The sequence below is a fragment of the Setaria italica genome, chromosome II (assembly GCF_000263155.2).
Source record: "Setaria italica strain Yugu1 chromosome II, Setaria_italica_v2.0, whole genome shotgun sequence".
NCBI lineage: Eukaryota > Viridiplantae > Streptophyta > Magnoliopsida > Poales > Poaceae > Setaria > Setaria italica.
In genome coordinates, this window is record NC_028451.1 from 40459100 (window position 1) to 40474299 (window position 15200).

Here is a 15200-nt window from a genome sequence, read left to right on the forward strand (position 1 = left end):
TCAGGATTTCAGATAAGATACCGGCGATCGCCACCGGCATCATTGCGCCCGCCCGGCCGGGCGGCCGGGGCGCGCATCAAGCAGCAACGCGAGCGCTCGGCTCGATCGATCAACAACGGCCGGAAAGCGACGGCCGCGCCGTGGACGATGACGACGCCTCACCTCACATGCGGAGCACACGCCGGTACCTGGATTCGGGGCGGCGATCCCGTCGAGCGACCAACCGCCGCTAGAGCTCCGGCCCCAGGCCGGGTGGTCCACCGTCCACGCACGTAGACCTACTAGGTAGCGACATCGACATGGGGGCGGGCGCGCATTTCGTGCGCCCTTCTCAACTCTACTCCGGCGCTTACTTTTCATTCAACCCTCAGCAGACTATTGGTTTGAGCGGAAAGCTTTGCGCATGTGCGCCGACGCCAGCCGTCGAGGCCCTGGGATGGTTGATTGGGTTGGCGGAAATGCTGGACTTGGCTTCATCCCCTCCATACACCCCCTGTTGATTTCATTACTCGCTCCGACATGAGTTCATACTATATTCTCTGATGAGTTGAATACTGGCTTCGGCTATGCCTTTGGGATCTACTACTACTTGTAAGCGCGCACAGTGGCGGCACTTGGCGAGACGCGTATGGCCGCTCCCAGTTTAGATTAGGCCTCGCATGCAGCCATGTGAGATGTCCCGTTTACTCCAATAATACTCCTACAAGGTATCCTCAAGTGCACCTATCTACATTAGGTAGTGTGTTCATTGCAACTTGGGGCCTGTGCACACTGTGGAGGCGCCTGCTGCCGTACACTCCAAAGAGCGGTGGCTGTAGCTTGGATTGAAAGCGTCGTCGGCCACAACAAGATGAGGATGCGCGGCAGCATGCATGGTGTACGTACGTGATGTGGGGGTATCCACGCTTGCTAACTGTGCAATTTCCAAGCGCGTACGCAAGCATGTCCACCGACGAGGATCAGGAAGGGCCTATACGTACGTGCGTCAAAAACAGGCCTCTCCAGTGAACCTCCTATTTTTTTTACTACTGCCTTCAATTGGTTTCCCCAAGCACGAGATCTCTCATCCAAATTCCTACGGTTCCTATTTTTGCTGTGCATTCAAAACAACCCAGCATCTGCACCGCACATTCCACTCATCACCATTGTTTTTAATACCATGCAACTAACAAAACTGACTGTAATATGTACAAATGGTGTAGCAATTTTTAATGATGTATTCTAGAACAATTAGGGGGTGTTTGGATCCCCGGGCTAAATTTTAGCCCCTATCACATCGAATGTTTGGACACTAATTAGGAGTATTAAACATAGGCTAATTACAAAACCAATTTCACAACCCCTAGGCTAAATCGCGAGACGAATCTATTAAGCCTAATTAGTCCATGATTTGACAATATGGTGCTACAGTAAACATTCACTAGTGATGGATTAATTGGGCTTAATAGATTCGTCTCGTGATTTAGCCTAGGGGTTCTGCAATTAGTTTTGTAATTAACTCATGTTTAGTCCTCCTAATTAGCATCTGAATATCCGATGTGACATGGACAAAACTTTAGCTCCAGGATCCAAACACCCCCTAGGTTTCTCCTCAAATACTCCAGGGAATCAGAAGAAGAACAAAAGAGTTCCAAATCATGTGTCATTTTCATTTTTCTAGGTCATAAGTGTTTTATGCATCTAAATACAGTGTATGTCTAGATGCACATAAATACCTATAAACTTAGAAAAGCTAAAACGACTATAAGATATGTTGATGAGCTGGTGATTCATTATTGGAGATGAACTATAGATACCCCCTCTCTTTAATATTATTAAAGCTATTAGCCCTTGAGGTAGCGTATGAAACCAAATCAAAAGCTGTGCTAAACTTTAATAGTGTCATATCAGATGTTGGGATGCTAATTAGAAGAACTAAATATGAGCTAATTATAAAACTAATTACAGAATCCTATGCTAATTCGCGAGACGAATCTATTAAGCCTAATTAATCCATCATTAGCAAATGGTTACTGTAGCACCACATTGTCAAATTATGGACTAATTAGACTTAATAGATTCGTCTCGTGAATTACACTCCATCTATGCAATTAGTTTTGTAATTAGACTATATTTAATACTACTAATTAGTATCCAAACATCCGATGTGACAGGTACTAAAGTTTAGGCAAACAACCCCTAAGCCTCTTTATATCAGTACAGGCTTCAAGTACATTCAACACTGTTGCTTCAATTAGTTTTGTAATTAGCTTATGTTTAATACTTCTAATTAGCATCTAAACATCCACATCTGGTGTGTATTAAACTTTAACACCCTAAAGCCAAAAAGCCCTTTAATCATGCGTGGCAGGAAAATGCTAAGTGAGAGCGGCAGTGAGAGCGCGGAATTAGCGACGCAAACACCCGCATAAATCGAAAGTGCGACTGCGCCACTAACATGGGGCCGGCGCGCAAGACATGTGCTTCGCGGCGACATTCCACACCGAATAAGCGTACGGCCCCGGCCGCCCCTTCTTTTAATTTCAAAACAATACTAATAACGATGCCGACACTGTCAATCATGGCGAGTTACCGCCGGCAGGCGCCCGCAGGAGCCCGGCCTGTTGCCCTGCTTCCCCAATTATTGGAGCGGCCGTACGGCGTCGTCACTTCCGATGTTTCACTGCAATTAAGGCCCGGTTGGTTTGGTTCTCTATGGACTAAATAAACTTTAGTCCTCCTTAGTCCCTGACTAAAATTTAATCCCCTGAATAGTCTAGTGACTAAAAAGCATTAAATAAGTTGAACAAATACCAAACTGCTCCTAATTCTCACTCCACTTCCTCCCACTCGCACTGCCGAATTGCCACCCCAAGGACCGCCGCAGCCGCCGCAAGGTTCCATGAGGGCCCCTTTCGCCCCCAGTGTAGAGGGGAGGTCCGCCAACCTGGAGGAAAGCCGCAGCCGGCAGCGTCCCGCTCGCCGCCGCGTCCGCCCGCGGCCCCCGCCTCTGACATCCCCGCCGCGCTTCCTCCTCCACGACACGGTCGAGGTGTTCCGCAAGGACGCTTGGCGCGCTGGCCTCATCGTGTGCGCCTCCCCCTCTGCCGTCACCGTGGCGTTCCCCGTCACCCGCAAGGCCATCGATGCAGCGGCCTTCTTCGGCACGGCGCGGAGCGACACCACCGCGCGCTCAGTGGCGGGTGGCAGGGGCTACAACAGCGGGAGCCGGGTGGGAGGGAGGCCGGCGGCGGAGGCGGCAGGCGGGAGGGCAAGTTGGGGGGAGGGAGGGACGGGGCATTAATAAGGGGCACAGGACAAGGTCCCTTTTAGTCCCTTTTATCAATCCCTTAGGACTAAATTTTATCAATCCCCTAGAACTAAAGAGCTAAATTTTAGAGACTAAACTTTAACAACTTTTAGTTCCTCTGTTTGGCAGTTTAGGGACTAAAAAGATCAAACTTTAGTCCCTAAAGTTCAGCCCCAAACCAAACACCCCCTGAGCATGCAGAAATGTTACTTCAATTACTTCGAGATGGATCATCATCAGAGGAGGTAACTTAATTACTTCGAGATGGATCATCATCGGAGGAGGTAACTTTATTGCTAACTGCCCATAGCACATCATTTGGGATTTGGAAGTACACAGGATCGGAGGAGCATGCACGAGCTCCAACTGCAAACAGTGCCCGCAAACCGACCAGGAACCGGAAGCTTCGTTCCGCTGCCAAATTTAGCAAAGATCACGCGCATCTCACTCACTCACTCACCAAACAGTGCCGGTTGGTTGAGCAGTTGGTTGGATGCCGAAGCAAGCAAAGCAAACTATGGCAGGCAGCAGCCTAGTCTAGCACTCTAGTAGACGATACAGCTGAGTTGCGCAAGAGGCTACGGGAGATCAGCTTTGCCGCTGCGGCAGCTAGCTTGGCGCTTTGCCAAGGCAGGCCAGGCACCGCCACCGGCACCCGGCAGGTGACACCACCGGCCCGTGCTGCACCGGCCTCTTGTTCCCCTTCCCTTCGTCTTAACTTCCATCAACCTCCCCCGTGGCCCCCTTGCATGCGCTCCTCATTTACTCACTCCTACCACACTTGCCAACCCCGCCTTGTGAGCGGGTCCCACCTCACTGCGTGCTCTCTCTACCTGCTCATCTCTCTGTCATCCTTTCTATATAAACTCGCTTGGTGGACTAACACACTCGCGCAGCACAGCGTTCCTCTTTCCCTCACTCCCAGCCGCAGCTAGCTGCCACTACCAGAGGAGCTCGGAGCTGAAGCTACAACTAGCAATGGCCGCAGCTCCTCCTAGCTGCGGCAGCAGTAGCATGTCACGGCGCGCCGCGGCCGTCGTGCCGGCATTGCTGCTGGTGCTGGTGGTGGCGATCTCGGCCACCTCCGGCGCCGACGCGCAGCCTTCGCCGGGGTACTACCCGAGCTCGAGGTTCAGGCCCATCCCGTTCAACCGCGGGTACTCCAACAAGTGGGGGCCGCAGCACCAGACGCTCTCCGGCGACCACTCCGCCCTCACCATCTGGCTCGACAGGACCTGCGGTATGTGCGCGTGTCTACTATTAGTATCATAATCTACCAAAATTGATTATTCTTTGCTTTGCTTTTGTTTTGCCACACAAGTAAGCACTGTAGTGTGGCTGCACTGTGGCCATGCCCTTCCATGTGGCCCATTGACGTACGTGTTCAGACCTTATGTTGTGTTGTCTCGCTGCTGACAATGACACTGCTACTGGCCTGCTGCTGCCAATGTGAATGTGATGAGAGGCTGGGGCTGGGCACATGCGTTACTTGTCCTTTTCAATTGTTTGCACTAGCTCCCATTGATACTATTTGTACTGGATACCGGAATAGTAAACGATATCGAGATCTTGATTTGTCAGAATAACTATGGTACTGATTTTTTTTTTCACGCAAGTCTTTGCAAATTGCAAGTTAGTAGTTTGATGATGATGATCTTTGCGGCCATGCAGGGAGTGGCTTCAAGTCGAAGCACGCCTACAGGAACGGTTACTTCTCCACCCGCATCAAGCTCCCCGCCGGCTACACCGCCGGCACCAACACCGCCTTCTACGTAAGCTACCACACTCCTACTACACTCTGAGCAAAATTGCTTTGCTTCTGCACTTGTAATGTGGCAACAACAACAGAGTACCTGATAGCAAAGATGTCTCGTATTGCAGCTGTCGAACAACGAGGCGCACCCGGGTTTCCACGACGAGATCGACATGGAGTTCCTGGGCACCATCCCGGGCGAGCCCTACACGCTGCAGACCAACGTGTACGTCCGCGGCAGCGGCGACGGCCGCATCGTGGGCCGCGAGATGCGGTTCCACCTCTGGTTCGACCCCACGGCGGGGTACCACACCTACGCCATCCTCTGGAACCCCGACGCCATCACCTTCTTCGTCGACGACGTGCCCGTCCGCCGCTACGAGCGCCGCGCCGAGCTCACGTTCCCCGACCGCCCCATGTGGGTGTACGGCTCCATCTGGGACGCCTCTGACTGGGCCACCGACGACGGCCGCCACCGCGCCGACTACCGCTACCAGCCGTTCGTCGCCCACCTCGACCGGTTCGTCATCGCCGGGTGCTCCGCCGCCGCGCCGCCGGCTTGCCGCCCCGTGCCAGCGTCGCCCCGGGGCGCCGGCCTCACGCAGCAGCAGTACGCCGCCATGCGCTGGGCGCAGCAGGGCCACATGGTGTACTACTACTGCAACGACTTCCGCAGGGACCACTCGCTCACGCCCGAGTGCTAGGACGGCCGGTGGCGGATCGTCGCCGGCGGTCGAGAGCGAGATCTTGGCCGGTTGCTCTGCTGGGATCGGCGATGTGGTTGGTGCCTGCGTGTTTGTTTCCTTGCCTTGGCTGTTTGTTTTTACCCCGTGAGCGATCGATGGAAAGGGTAGTGAGATCGATCGATGGACATGGATGGATGTGGCTGCCCTACCACCACCGCCGCTGGCTGTTTGTGAGGCGGGCTGAGCCGGGTGGTGGTTGAGGCGTTGGTCGTTGGCGTATTTTGCCAACAAAGGGGGGGGGGGGGGGGGGTGTCGTCGTCTACCGTTTGCTCTGCTTTGTGTTTATTTTGTTGCCTTTTCCATTTGGTGATTTGGTCGCACATGCGTGCCGCCCCAAAGGGGCAAGCTTGCATGATTCATGGCATCATGCATGCCCACTGTAATACGGATCTAGTATACCACATATATATAAATATATATATGTTTATATATTATATATACATGTGTCGTGTCGGTGAGGATATATGATTATTTTTAATTCATTTCACGATTGCTCTTGCGCTCCACGTCATCGATCGTCGCCTGCTACTCGCCTCAGGTGTTAGGTCCTGTTTGGGAACCTTGTGCTAAACTTTAGCACCCTGAAATAGAGCGCTAAAGTTTAGCACTTGGGGTTGTTTGGATACAGTGCTAAAGTTTAGCACCTTGAGTGAGAAATGACTACATTGCCATCATTTATGACTGGCTTGGGGAAAAGTGGAGAGGAGAGAGAGGGGGCAACTAGGGAAAAAGTGGGCTTGGGGACCACTTTTAGCACCCATTAGCACCTTTTAGCACTCCTTGGGTGTGCTAAAGAAAACAAGAGTGCTAAACTTTAGCACTCACCTTTTAGCACCCCTGTTTGGAAGTTCAAGTGCTAAAAATGTGCTAAAAGTGGGGTGCTAAAGTTTAGCACCCCCTCTCCAAACACCCCCTTAGTCTACAAGTTGTGGTTGCAACTTGGGAAAAAGAGCTACCGAAATCTTAAGGATACGAAACGGTATCAAATGTCACTGATTACATACAAGTTGTTGCAACTTGCAAGAGGTGTGCATTTCTCTCAGGCTGAACCTGAACTACAGCAAGTTGGGAAAGCTGCGCGCGTAGAAGCAAAAACAGTGACCTCTCTCTCAGTGGCCGTGCCACCAGCTGCAGGGTACCTCTGCCGGCCACTTGGGGACGGGAGGCTGGAGGGCCGGCACCATGCTTCCATGACGTGTGCAAGAGTGCTTAGTTAGTATCCTGTTGCAGGAAAAAAATAAAACTTTCAACTTTCAAACTAATAACAGGGCTGAGCATGGCGCGACGTATTTCGATCTGCTGTCTGTCGTTGTCAGATACACACGTACAACAAGCATGCCGACGCAAGATGCCAAGATCGCGAAAAAAGAAAAAAAAAATGTTGCCTTCGTCGGTGGGCTGAATACTCGGCATCCTGGGCCTCCTACTCATCAAGGAACCACTTAATTATCAGAAAGCCCCAACTGTTTGAGGCAATGAGGCAGATGGCCGTGGCCGGCCTTCAGGGCAGGCTTCAGCCGCGCCGACGCGAAGGCCTGCCTCCTCGGCGCCGGCGAGGTCCCCGCAGCGAGCCATCGTTTCACAAGTTCAACACGGACTTCGTTAATAGGCCGGCCAGAATAACAAAACCAAGCCCAGCAACACAACGCTTCAATCAAAGCTGTACGAATCTAAACAAGACCCCAGGTCCCCAGCCGCTAAAAACTGAGTGAAAACAGCAAATAAAATTACTCGGGAGATGTTTAGAAATCCCGTTCTAACCTTGCCAGCTGACTGCCTCTCCGGAGGAACGAGATCCTCTAACGTTTCATCCTCATCGTCCTCATCGGTAGGGGACGTTCGGCTGCCCTGGGACGTCGATTAGGCATCCGACGGCGCACACACACGAGAGGAGATGACGCACTTTCTTCTGCCCGCAGGAAAAAAGGGGAGCGCCGGCAGCAGGCATCTAGTCGCCGCCACCATGCCGCCGGGTACCGCGGCTCTCTCATCGCCACCCAGCACCACTGGGTGCTGCGCCTCGCTCTTCGCCGTCCATCGACGCTGGATGCTTGCCGCGCTCGTCCCCGTCACCTAGGCCATCGCGGAGTTGTTCTGACCGGCCGCCGCCACCGCCGATGGGGCAGGCCATGGTTGGGACTCGCAAGGGGGTTCGCGTGCTGAGGAACAGAACTGCCACGGGGAGGGCCACCGGTGCTGCCAAGCTCGAACCACCGTGGAGGAAGGGCGGCCGCCGTACAGGAGGACAAAGGCAACAAGCTGAGATGCTGAACTTCAGATAGTAGCAAACATGTTTGGCAATTTGAGTCTGATTACTGTGTCAATATGGGAGTATGATTATTGTAATTGGGTCATTCTATTGCTATCAATTTTAGGATGGCAAACTAAGGCCTTCGGTAGGGTTCTTAAAGTGTTTCTCCACTGGTTTTTGGTGAAACCCTTTGACTCCACCGGTTTTTGGTGAAACCCTGTCAAAGGGGCAATTTCAAAATGGCTCCACCACTGAAGCCGAGGAGAAGCCACAAAATGGCTTACACTAGAGAAGAGGAGAAAAAAAAGTAGCTTCACCGGTTTCTCCTCTCTCTCCAAGCATCAAGTGATCATAAAATTACCCATATTACTGTTGAGAAGCCGTTTTACCAGACATTTTGCAAAACGGCTTCAGCTCCACTAGAGAAGCCACTCCACTGAAGGAGCTGGAGCTGAAACCGTTTTGAGAGGAGCCGAGCTCTACCAAACGGATCTAAGAATATGACAATTGTTTTGTCAAACGTAAGAATATGATGATTGTTTTGTCAAATGTATTTCAGCACAGCTATAAGACATAATGCATTGATGAATCATCACAGGTCTGGAATCTAATTTTCAGGTGGCACATTAGGCACAAGACTTCAGTGCTGTCATTTTGAGACAGTAGACATTCCTATTCAATTTATGCTTCCAGGACTGAACTCAGTATGGCAAAATACTCCAGAATTGAACATTACAATGTCAAAAGTTGCAACATACTTAGACCAAGGATTGCTCAAAAACAAAAGTACTTCACCAACATCTAGTAAAAAAGATCTTCTGTGATTGGACCCTGTAATAAATGAAATAAAAAAGTAAGACTTTCTAAATTGTCATCTGAATTTGTAAAGTAACTATACGAGCAATATTACCATTAGCATTTGAGTGAAGCTAAGTTCACCCATGTAATCTTTATAATCAGTACCATCTACAACTGGTGCTTGAGCTTGTGCTTGTGCTTCACCTCTACCTGCCTCTTCCCCACCCTCCTTATCAAAATTGGAGGGTTTTAAGAAATAATGGACAGAATGGTAACACTACAAACAAAACTAACAACATCCCCAAAGTGTGCATAGTCCACGATCATTTTAGCATCAACTTAAAATATGTTTGCTATTTGTTCTTCACAATCCATTTGCAATGCATATTGGAATGATGGGTTTTCAACAATTTTGTCTTGAAAATACTTAAGCATGCTACCGGCTTGTACGCCATCTCTTGCGGTCGCTTGAACCGCAAATAGTTCTTGTAATCACGAAGGGTGTAGCTAAAATAGAGTGGTCCACCAACTTGGTGACTAGCCAACTCATGTGCAGCTTTGGGTCCAATTCCCATATCATCTGCTATTTCAATTTCAAATGCTTGTAAATCTGAAATTTTCCTTTGTGAGACCATTAAGTGCAAGGTTTCTGGAAGGTGCAGTTGATGATCGTGTTCCAAAACCAGATCAGTCACTTTCAAAATTTCCTTCTTTCGATTCATTATAAAATTTATGTGCACTTGACAATCAGTTCTAATTTCAGCTTGAGGGCACTTTATTAAATGATCCCTTTTATCTTTCAATCGATAACCCTTATTTGCACAAACAAACTTACATGATGCAATCTTCCCATCAGATTGCCTTTTGTTTGTGTACCGTTTTCTGACCTCAAAGCCTTTCTGCCTACCATAACTAACCCAAAATGCCCAACCCTCACCCGAATTTCTAAATTCCATGCCAACATGAGGTACAAAGCTAGGCAACATAGCTCTATAATGGAAAAAATAATATGAGCAGGGCCTTGTGCAATTCCAGAGAACAAGCAAGGAGTAGCAATACTTGGGATTTGGATTTGGGATAACTAAAATCAATTTGATGTCACATAAAAAATAACAAAGTGGGGTTGTATTACTTACGTATTGAAAGCATGATGCTCTTTGTTAGCCTCTTTTTCCATATGAATGCTATGTAATACAGATTCAACCAACTGCTTCTTTCATGAGAAAAGAGAAAGTTCAATCGAGTTCAAGCTTCTATCAGTATCAGTGATCCTTTCATGTTGACGAGATGGCAGGAGAAGGTGGATTAATACTTGCGTACAAGATTGATGAGCATAGCAGCTCTTCCCTCTAGCAATCAACTCCTCCACGCCGCTTCTCTCCTCCTTGCACTCATTCTCGTCAGTCTCACGCCCTTTTCCGTCAGCCTCGTGCCCTTTTCCGTCAGCCTCGCGTTCTTTTTCCTCCTCCACTTGCGTCCAGACTGGGCCGCATCGTGCTCCTGGGCCAAGGGGTCCATTCTGTTTCTTCTGTTGTTGCTTCTTGCCATCGGATGCTCAATCAATGTTCCACAGCAGCAGAACGTCCCTCATGAGAACGAAACGTTAAAGGATCTCGTTCCTCTTCGGAAAGTGCTCTATTCGATCCCAATTCCCAAATATATACCTGTTAGGATTGGAACTTGATCTGCAACATTTTTTCACCAAGTCTAACATAGAAATTTGACTAATAATATATATAATTATGTTAAATTTGTTTCATGACAGAATATAGCGATGTCATCCTTGCGTTATCAAACCTACTATTGATAATGAAACAAGTTTGACTTACGTAAACCTAAATAGATTTATATTTAGCAAAATGGAGAGAAAGAAAAGGGGTCCAAAAGCCTGAAATCTTGGCCACATAACCGTGAGTCTGACAAGGCAATATGCAATGCAAAACTGAAAACACACCCAACTCCTAAGGTTCCCGACAAAAGACAACAGCATTTCCCAAAAAAGAATCAAACACTTCAAAGAGCTGACTGACAATATGTTCTTCTCCTTCAAAATCCACAAAAACAGTATGATTTCATCAGGTTGATTGCATAGGCCACGCCATCCCTTGCTGGCACCAAAAAAATCTTTCGTCACCTCCTCTAGCAACCTTGCCCCCAATTGCACCACCTCTTGGTTTTGCTCCCTTTATCTGCAGAGTTGACCAGTTAGAAAAAAGAAAAGAGAAAATCAGCGATACAGGATCACAACTTCACAAATAGGGGTACTTTATTAAAAAGCCTGCACTTTGGATCTCCCAAATTGCTCATAAAAGTGTGGTTCAATCCCAACCATTACCCACATATTTGTCATGCCTTCGAAATTCTGAACCCATCCATTGCATAGATAGTGACCTCATGAATATTAACAGTTTGGAAGACAAAAAGAAACTCCCTTAACATCCCCAATTAAATCTAGCAAGAGGGCAGGGGGAAATAATGATGAATGCCTTCATCACTGCCACAGAACGAACGTTTCTTATCTCCCTTTCAACCAGTCCTAAGTTAATTTTTGTCAAAATGCTCTTTATTCAACACTAACCACAGAAAATCTTGGATCTACATAGGTATTTCTAGTAGATTGTATATTTTCAAAAGAATGATTCAGCACTGAGAAAAGAAAAAACAACCTTTGGACTGTATATACATGTGGCATATATACTGATCTGTTCCGCATATTTGATCTAGTAATATTTTCTAACACATTCCCAATGCTACCATCATGCCAAAATTGAGAGCCGAGGCTCATTGAAAGGTAGTAAAACCTATTCATATAATAGCAACACAAAACATTGATGAACTTGTCCAATGACTCCAAGCATACTGACAATACTTGTTATATCTAGAGACGTGCTAATATGGATACAAAATCTACTTACCATATTTGCTGTAGACAACACATTCCACATCAGGATATTCCTTAAAAACGTGCCTGATTTTCGTGCACTCACTTTTACTTGGTGAAACCCCATCATACAACCTCACAGTCATTCTCTCAAGCTTTGTTGCACATCGCAGTAGTAGTTTCAGGAAATCAACTTCGTGATCTTTTCCTTTGAGACCCACAATTTCTATCTCTTCAAGACCAGTCAAAGCAACACTTTCACTTCTCCAGTTGTTAGGCTGTTTACACTGACAGTTTCTTGAGCATGGAAATTTTTCCTGAAAGGAAGTTTGGAGCAAAATGTATCATTAATGATTTACGTTTAATGGCCATCTAAACAACACAAATAGATCTGGGGAAAAAATTGGTGAGTGTTTACCTTGCACTCATCATTCTCTTCCATGGATATCCTAAGCATTTGTATAACTGGTCGAATTCGGAGCAGATGCAATACCATTGGTCCAAAAACATGTCCCTCTGCCAAGATATCCAGCTCCAAAACAGAAAAATTGGGAAACCGAAGCTGTGCTATGGCTTTCGCAAAGTCCCAGAACCAGTCTTGATCGGACAGATCTGGCTGCAGCAATACGAAAACGAATCAATTAACATCATAGCAACTAACACATGTAGAACAATTTATTCATGAAAGCCAAGCAAAGGAGGCTGCAGATGGGACGCACATCTGCTTGCAACTGGATCTCGACGCACGGTAGGTACCCCTGTATGCGGAGCTCACGCACACTATTCATTCGCCATAGCCGACCAAAAGCAACATCAAACTGGTGGTATACGAGGACCCAGTCAAATAGCTCTACCATTGGCGCAGAGAACGACACGCTGAGCTCTTCGTCCACGAATACCTCCACCTCCACCTTCTTAAGCACCGGCGCATCGATGTCAATAGACTCCAAGAAGTCTTCTCTCAGAAGGAGCTCCTCCAGCAACGGCAAGTGAAGAACCGCGTGAGCCCCTAGCTCAAAGCACTTTTGCAAGTGCAGAACGCGCAGCCACGGGCAGAGGGGGAGCAGCGCCGCGACGTCGATGCTGGACCAGACGATGGAGAGGCTCGTGAGCGCGGCAAACTCGCCGGCTTGGGGCGGCACCAAGGACATCTCCACCAAGCTAATCGTGAGGGAGGCAGTGCGGTCCAGGCAGGGCAGGTCGACAGCGCCCTCCCCCCGTGGTCCGTATTCACTGGCGATGGTGAGATTCTTGGGCGCCAGAGGCGCGGCGGCGCGGAGCAACGAGGAGATGCGTTCGGGGTTCACGTGCTCTTCCACACAAACGTTGAGGAGGTCCAGCGCGGGGCTGCCGGCGAGCTGCGCGAGCGCGGCCTCGACCGAGCCGATGCCGACGCCGCGGAAGGCCAGGTCCGGTAGCCGGGTCCAGAGGCCGCGCCACCGGTGGGAGAGGACGCTGGTGCAGGCAGCTTCGCGGGCGCTGCCGAGACGGCCGAGTATCTCGAGGCGCAGCTCCTCGGGGAGGTCACTGAGCCGGTCCACCCCATCGGCGGCGTATCCGTCGCCGCCCTCTGGTCGCCGGCGACTTGCTTGCGGTGGCATGGCTTGGGAAGACGAACTGGGAAGCAAGAGAACGAGATTCGTGTAATAAGGCGAGGCCCCTGGATCAAGACATTAGAGATCAGTTCAATGATAAATGGAGACGGAAGAATGGCCTACCAGCTTGTCTCTCCTGCAGGAGCGGCCGCCGCAGGTTTGGTCTCCCGTCGTGGTGCAGCAGCCGGCCGCCGGGCGCGACGACCGCAGATCGCCGCCGCCTCTCCTCCTGCCTAGGGTTAGTACGGTGCCGGTGCCTGATAAATAGTACAGTAATGCCTGACGCCGCCTCCGCTGACTGCGCTGAGACGGCTGAGTTACCAAGTAGCGCAAGAGCCGCGGGGGAGAGTTGGGATGGGCTGGACTGTTGGAATTTGGAACCTCGATGAGGGAGCGGCATGGGCTGGGCTGGGCTGGCATCACAAGTTCGCGCGCCAAAGCTTACTTTCCAGTTCGATCCCATTCCCGCTTTCGTGATTCGAATTTTTATGCCAACACGCTGAAGTGCTATTTCAATAAATATATAACACTTCGGTATGGTTAATCTCTTGTTCGGTCAATTCCAAATTATAAAGGTTTTTAGGAAAATCCCTCCAACAAGTTTGTTAGACGGTACGAATCAACGCATGGGGTGTGAACGGTTTAATAACCAAATTTAAAGGTTGAATTTAATAGCCGTTTCGATCCCAAACTTTACTCGGAGACTCGTTTAAGTCTCTGAGCTATAAAAATGCTAACATTAATAAACTGTTCGTTCTGTTCCAATCTAATCCCTGGGCTTGGGTGGCGTGCCACGTTGGCATGTGATGTCAAGTCTGACAAACGTCAAATTTCTGAAGTGCCCTCCACACCAAATTACCCAACGTACGAGTACGACGTACCTCCCTCTAACCATGCATAATTAAGGTATTTACCCTCTAAGCATGTTTTTCTCCATATTTACCCTCGACAGCTCCAAATTAATTAGACATCTCGACTTTTGCCGGATTTCATCTATGCGGTCATTAACAAGGGTAATGACTCCGCAAAAGAGATGTGTATTTGAAATGGATCAGTCTCTAAATATTGACATGCGCTCCATATAGCCAGATCGGTTGTGCTACTCCCTACTAGCTGCAGCTGCAGCAGCCACAAGCAAGCCGTTCGGAGTAGTTGTGCAGCTGCTATAGTGACTAAACGCTGGCTGCAGCAGTCGCAGCTGCAGCCAGCGGGAAGGAGCACAGCCGAGCAGGTGTCGCCATGATTCCCCTCATAAGAATCCAACATGAAAGTCAGGTGTCTCGATGGTGGCTCACGTGACGATGGCCATAGGCTTGTTGCTCTTTAATGCTTTTCGCATCGCCTGCCCAATGTCAACAGCATCCGCCGCAAAAAGAATAACCGTAGATTTCAGGCGGAACATTTGCACTATAGCATTTCCAGTCAAGATTCTTCACGGGTGCTTAGAAAGATACACTAAGTAAATCATCCGTCCGGGATGTACTGTACGTACGGGATCAAGTTCCTGCTTGGCTGATCTTACGAATCTATTAAATCTAATAAGTCTAATTAATATATGATTAGCACATATCATCAGATGTGCTGATCATGGACTAATTAGATTTAATAGATTCATCTCGCAAATGAACCCTCGTTTATGCAATTATTTTTATCATTAGCCTATATTTAATACTTTTAATTAGCATCTAAATATCCGATGTGACCTGAGCTAAATTTCAGCCAAAGATCCAAACACCTCCTTGATCACCGAGTAAGTTTAAGCACCATTACCACTACCAGGTCCAGAACCGCTATGCCTTGCCTGCTGTCACGCCCTCCTTTATTTCGACGCGGTGCCGCGGCGAACTGTGAGCCTGTGACTGTGTGCTCGTTGACCATTCGAACACC

The 15200-nt window shown here is 48.8% G+C and overlaps 2 protein-coding genes across 2 annotated transcripts; one reads left to right on the forward strand and one right to left on the reverse strand.

Annotated features, from left to right (window-relative positions):
• The first annotated feature begins 4162 nt into the window (after positions 1 to 4162).
• LOC101759668 (xyloglucan endotransglucosylase/hydrolase protein 31) lies at positions 4163 to 6251 on the forward strand. The gene is made up of 3 exons (XM_004957633.3): positions 4163 to 4529; positions 4961 to 5061; positions 5171 to 6251. The coding sequence occupies exons 1-3, from the start codon at positions 4268 to 4270 to the stop codon at positions 5744 to 5746; spliced, it is 939 nt and encodes a 312-aa protein (XP_004957690.1). The 5' UTR covers positions 4163 to 4267; the 3' UTR covers positions 5747 to 6251.
• Positions 6252 to 12167: 5916 nt separating this feature from the next.
• LOC101765501 (putative F-box/FBD/LRR-repeat protein At4g03220) lies at positions 12168 to 13319 on the reverse strand. The gene is made up of 3 exons (XM_022824342.1): positions 12438 to 13319; positions 12276 to 12334; positions 12168 to 12183 (listed from the first exon to the last, which is right to left on the reverse strand). Exons 1-3 carry the CDS (start codon positions 13317 to 13319, stop codon positions 12168 to 12170), a joined length of 957 nt encoding a protein of 318 aa, XP_022680077.1.
• Positions 13320 to 15200: the final 1881 nt, after the last annotated feature.

Excerpts from the sequence above, each read along its gene's own strand:
- LOC101765501 (XM_022824342.1), bottom strand. The coding sequence starts at position 13,319 with ATGCCACCGCAAGCAAGTCGCCGGCGACCAGAGGGCGGCGACGGATAC. Across the intron at positions 12,335-12,437 it reads AGATCCAGTTGCAAGCAGAT|CCAGATCTGTCCGATCAAGA; the intron begins GTGCGTCCCATC and ends GTATTGCTGCAG.
- LOC101759668 (XM_004957633.3), top strand. The coding sequence starts at position 4,268 with ATGGCCGCAGCTCCTCCTAGCTGCGGCAGCAGTAGCATGTCACGGCGC. Across the intron at positions 4,530-4,960 it reads CTGGCTCGACAGGACCTGCG|GGAGTGGCTTCAAGTCGAAG; the intron begins GTATGTGCGCGT and ends GCGGCCATGCAG. Across the intron at positions 5,062-5,170 it reads GCACCAACACCGCCTTCTAC|CTGTCGAACAACGAGGCGCA; the intron begins GTAAGCTACCAC and ends CTCGTATTGCAG.